This window comes from Gekko japonicus, unplaced genomic scaffold, assembly GCF_001447785.1.
Source record: "Gekko japonicus isolate JY-2015 unplaced genomic scaffold, Gekko_japonicus_V1.1 scaffold794, whole genome shotgun sequence".
Taxonomy (NCBI): Eukaryota; Metazoa; Chordata; class Lepidosauria; order Squamata; family Gekkonidae; genus Gekko; species Gekko japonicus.
Window position 1 is genome coordinate 84,793 of NW_015164692.1, and position 5,760 is coordinate 90,552.

Here is a 5,760-nt window from a genome sequence, read left to right on the forward strand (position 1 = left end):
TTTAAAGCGTCAGAATAATTTAAACAATACCCCTTGAGGTGTCCCAACTGGAGCAAAGGAAGGATCTGTGATCGTAAGAGATGTTCTAGCCTTTTAAAATTAATTCCCTTCCATTTATATAAAACGCGTAGGCATAAGCAATTACTATCCTGAATAATCCTCAAACAGAAAAACCAATTACAGGCACATTTTAAAGCAAATTTATATATTTTTAATAGAGTTGGTTTTTTTAAACACCTTATAAATTTAGCCGGAACACTCACGTCCAAAGCCAAAGCAACTTCCTCGGAGCAACAAAGCAATATCAGACGCATGTTCACTGATTTTAAAATTTATGCTCATGTTTCATCCAGTATTCATAATGCAGCCATTCAATAATGAATCACAACAAATTATTGGGGGGGGGGGGAGTGCGAGAGCTGAAAAAAATTCTGCGGTGCCCATTTAGTTTGCTATCAAATAAATACATTTCGTCACTGCAATCGTTCGTAAGCAGCGCTTGACAAAAAAAACAACAACAACCCCACAAACCCAGTTGATTCTTCGAACACAGCCAAGGTCTTAATCAGTATGTGCTACAGCACATTTCATGCATTCCCTCTGCCAACATATGACTGCAACGCTTAAGTGGAACGTGCAGGTTGCTATTGGAAACCTACCGGGGGGGGGGGGGGGCGCTTCTTGATTAAACGTGCTTTTTGGCTGCCACAGAATCAGCTGTGGTCTTTGCTATTCTAAAGCATCTGAGCTTATCACAGTGACCGTTTTAGGTCTCCCCTTGACGAGGAGCAATTAAGTAGCACATGCCAAGCAACAACGCGGCCCTACACAAGCCAGGTTGCGCTCCACCTGGCACCACTGGCTTTAGCTGATGGAACACGGGTCGTCCGCACAGGGCTTCACTTCCCCTTCCAGCAACAGATTCATCACCACCTTTGTCAGGTAGCTGCAGGCTCCCCTCTTCCCGATTGGAGGAGTGTTGTAAAAGGACGTCATGTCATCCTGCAGGAACAAAACAGAATCTGATCAGAGTCGGGGCGCTGACGGGTAACCATCCACTTGAAGAGCAGCGAGAAGAGACGCAGATGGGAAAGACGGTGCTGATGAAAAGTGCATTTCACACACTTGACATCCTGTGGGGTTTGGTACGATAAATATTTTGGATTCGAACCCATTTTTTTTGGAGGGGGGGGCAGAAAAAAGTTGGGACAAGGAAGCTTTTCCAAGATACAATCCAAGGCGAGTAGAAGCGAAGGGCAGGCGTTTTGTGGAGGATGTGCTATGTGTGTTCAGAAGAAGAGAAGAGATTGGATTTATACCCCGCCCTTCACTACACAAAGTTGTCTCAGAGCGGCTTACAAACTCCTTCCCCTTCCCCTCCCCACAACAGACACTCTGTGAGGTCTCTTGCAGTGGCCAAGCAAGTGGCAAGAGACCTCCCCAAGCCACGCAGATCCTGGGGCCAGCTTCTCCTGGCCTGTGGTTTAAATTTCAGGGCAGGAGAAGCCTCCCAGCAAGGTCTGCATATGGCAGCGAGAGACCTCCCCAAGGCACACAGATCCTGGGGCCAACTTCTCCTGCAGCACAGTTCAAACCGCTGCAGGAAGAAGAAGAAGAAGAGGAGGAGGAGGAGGAGGAGGAGGAGGAGGAGATTGGATTTATACCCACCCCGCTCTTCACTACCCAGAGGAGTCTCAGAGCGGCTTACAAACTCCTTTCCCTTCCCCTCCCCACAACAGACACCCTGTGAGGTAGGTGGGGCTGAAAGAGCTCTTGACAGAAACGGCTCTTTGTCAAGAACAGCTCTTATCAGAGCTACGGCTTGCCCAAGGTCATCCAGCCAGGTGCAAGCGGAGGAGTGGGGAATCCAACCCGGTTCTCCCAGACTACAGTCCGCGCACTTAACCACTGCACCAAACTGGCTCTTCTTCTCTGAACACTGCCGACAATAACTTAAACCAGAAATCTGAAGCTGCTTGAAATGTCGGCAACACCTCGGTGAAGCACCGGCAGTTAGTCTATAGTATTCCGAGTCACCGTTTTCATGGCGAGCTAGGTTTGAGTCTGGTGGCACTTTACAGAACAATGAGATTTGGGGGGGGGATTAGCTTCTGAGAGTCAAAACCCCCTTCATCAGATAGAGACGTGAATCGCCTGCCTGGAACTGTCCTCAAGCAAGGAACTATTTATTTATTTATTTGATTTATACCCCCCCACACCCTGCTGAGGGAGGCTCAGGGTGGCTTACAGGCCCATTGGCGTCATAAAACAATAAAAACAAATTAAAATCATAAAACAATTCATATTCCTAAAACAATTAATAAAACAATATATAAGATGGGAAAAGACTGTCCTATCAGGCGCAACAGAGGAAATCAGCAGCTGGCGTCTGGCTCCTTAGCACACAGTTCTTTAATATGGCACAGATGTTAAAGCAGGTGGCCAAGAATGGATCGTAGGGCATAGTTACTCGGTTAATGTTAGGGTATTTAATGTGGCATCTCACTCAAATGCTTGGCCGAAGAGCTCCGTCTTGCAGACCCTGCGGAATTTTAATAGATCCCGCAGGGCCCAAAGCGGAGCCGCCACCGAGAAGGCCCTACCCCTGGTTGTAGCCAGCCTGGCATCTTTCATGCCGGGGAGAATAAGGGGGTTTTGCAAACCTGACCGCAGTACTCTCTGGGGAACATATGGGGAAAGGCGGTCCCCTTCAGGTATGCAGGCCCCTGGCCACGAAGGGCCGCAAAAGGCTCTTCGGTCACCCTACCACATTAACTACAGAGGGACTGAGTGTCACAGAGCCACTGCTTCAAGGTCTAGGTTTGTTCATTCAAGGCAAGGAAATCTGTAGCTTTGGAATGAGTATAGCACTTACGGCCAGGGCTCTTTTTGTAGAAAAAGCCCAGCAGGAACTCAGTAGCATAATAGGCCACACCCCAAAGCAGGAACTCGTTAGCATATTGGGCCACACCCCAGACAGCACAGCTCATTAGCACATTAGGCCGCACCCACATATTACCAGAAGTGTGCTCATCCAGCCACACCCACCTTTTGCTTCTTATTCTGTTTACCTTGTTTGTTGTCAAAACCCAGGGCCTTTTTTTGTAGCAGGAACTCCTTTGCATGTTAGGCCACACACCCCTAGTGTAGCCAATCCCAATGAGTTTCTGCTGTTGGGTGTGGCCTATTATGCTAATGAGTTCCTGCTGGGCGTGGCCAACTCAGGAGCCAGCCGGAACTCCGTTCCTGTGCGTTCCTGCCCAAAAATAGCCCTGCTTACGGCCACCCCCTAGAGGGCCCAGGCTAGCCCAACTTGTCAAATCTCAGAAGCTAAGAAGAGTCGGCTGGTTAGGGCTTGAACGGGAGACCACCAAAGAAGTGTTGGGTTGCCATGCAGGGGCAGGGAATGGCGAACGACCTCTCTTTGTCTCTTGCCTTGAGAACCCCATGGGGTTGTCAAAAGTGAGCCGTGACTTGATGGCGCTTCCCACCACTGCTGTTGCACTTACTTGCTTTTCAGTTCCTTTGAGTCTGCTCTGGTCCTTCTGGAAATCAAGAAATGCCTCTTTCACCAGTTTGTCCAAGTCCACTTTGTCCTGGAACTCTAATTCCGGGTTTCTTTCCAGAATCACAGAGACAACCATCAGCAGCTAAAGCAAAAAAAAAAAGGGGGGCGGGGGAGGAATATATTCAAACACATCTTTCAAGACCAGTTCCGAAACCTGCCTGTATAAAAGCAAAATGCATTATAATGGAAATTAGCTGACCGAACCTGTGAATAAAAGTGGAACTATATGTTCATGCTAGTGACGTTTGTCACAGGGCACGATCCGGCTGCAGTTAAATGCTTTATGCCCCGCTGGTTTCCATGGAAGGATTCAGCGCATAAATGCTTTAGGTTGGAACTTGCTCATCTATTGCAAGAAATATGTTAGAAATTAATTAAGGAAGAAGAACACTAAAAACATTACTGTAATGAATTGACAGAGTAATAACCATAGCCAGAGACTGAATAAAAGGCATAATTACTGGCAAACAGAAACATTTGTGGGGTTGAAACACAGTAAGAATGCAAAAATCATTTACATTTTTAACAGTGTTTTTTCTTCATTATCTTCCCACTTTCTCTGATCTGCTTGCCTTTTCTTCTTTATTTTTCTAATTTATGCACCCATTATGGATAACAAGAGAGAGAGTTTTATTCTGATGTGTAACAACATAATCTCGCTATTGATAACGCCGCATTTGATTTGTAGCCCCAATAATGCAACAAATTACTTTTTAAAAACACACGCCTTTTGAAACAAACGCAAACATCCATACAACATCTTCTCTTTGTATCAGCAAAGCTATATATCTATTTCTCAAGTGGTCCATTTAGTTTGTGCCATAGGCGTGCGTGTGACATAAGATTCAAAGGCAGCCCTTAAATCGATAAAGGCTGCATATAAGGAGCCAGGTGCATCTAGTGCACATTTGCTTATCAGCGAGGCCAGCGTGAAACTCCGATTGGCCAAAAACATGCCATTAAAGCATTTACAACCTACTGCAATGAAGAACTATTGGAGATAAATGAGGATAAGTCCAAAATTATAGTCATCACAAAATCAACAAGAAGGTAAAATGAGAGATGGAAAATTGGAAGGTACAAATTGCATCAGGTCACCAAATTCAGATATTTAGGAATTGTGGTCCAAGCACATTAAATATCTTAGTCAGAAAGTCGACCTAGCCTTACTAGCTTTGAAGAAGTTTTTCTGTATCCAAAAAGCTCAATATGTGCCAGCGCTCCTGAAAGCGTATAAGACCTTAATACTATTTCTCAAGTGTAGCCACCCATCTGCGGATACCTAAATCCACAGACTGGGGCCCCCCTCTTACCCAAAGCAGATAGTTCTGTGAACTTGGGGGACTCCCCAGGTTTGCAGAAATATATGATAACGATTAAAAATCACAAGGGGGGGGGGGTTAAACCCCCCCAAATAAAACATTCTGTGCATGTGCAGACATCACATTTACCTTTAGGGGTGTCAGCAGCTGCCACAAGGAGCTGCTCCAGGCCCGGTTTTAAGTAGCCGCTCAAGGCTTGGTGGTGGTGGATGCCAGGAGAGGCTCTGGGCTTGGACGGGCTCCCAGGAACTGCCACCGCCACTGGGTCCACAGGTTGGGAAAAGGAAGGGAGGACTGCTTGAGGGAGGGGGAAGAGAAACAGAAAGAAGGGGGAGATTGTCTGAGGGAGGAGGAAGAGAAAGAAGGGGGAGAGAAAGAGGGAGCAGATTGAGAAGGGGTGGGGAAAACAGAGAGGGGACATTGTCTGAGAAAGGATGGGGGAGAGGGGGACTGACCTAAATGGTGTGAGGGGAGACAGGAGGGTAAGAGATGATTCCTACGAGATGGGAGTGGGAGAGAAAGAGAGTGGGGAGGACTGACATAGAAGGGGGTGAGGGGAGAAGAGGGGTAGGGAGGATTGATAGATAAGGGGTGGGGGCAGAAAGAGAGAGGGGGAACTTTGACAGGGAAGGGGGAGAGGGAAGGAAGTAAAGGCAGGGGAATCCCCCTTCCCCGCAAGTTTCTTGCGTGTCCCCACTTGTACATTTCCTAAGTCTTTGGGATGGGTGCAAGGATTCTCTTTGGCTAAGACTTACTCTAGCTACAGAAGAATTAGTAGAAAAGAGTCACTGGGTCTAACTTACTGGAAGGGAAGTCACTGCATCCGACCCTGTTCAACATTCTCTATGGATGGTTCCTTCCCGCTTCCAA

The 5,760-nt window shown here is 47.0% G+C and overlaps 1 protein-coding gene across 4 annotated transcripts in view; it reads right to left on the reverse strand.

Annotated features, from left to right (window-relative positions):
* Positions 1-228: 228 nt before the first annotated feature.
* Positions 229-5,760, reverse strand: part of PHKB (phosphorylase kinase, beta) — a 194,525-nt gene continuing 188,993 nt past the window's right edge. For all 4 annotated transcript variants that reach the window (XM_015409423.1, XM_015409421.1, XM_015409420.1 and 1 more), the window contains 2 exons: positions 3,510-3,650; positions 229-1,002 (listed from right to left, as the gene is read on the reverse strand). In XM_015409423.1, coding sequence (XP_015264909.1) covers positions 865-1,002; positions 3,510-3,650 — 279 coding nt within the window. In that variant the 3' untranslated portion in view covers positions 229-864. The remainder of the gene's footprint in view (positions 1,003-3,509; positions 3,651-5,760) is intronic.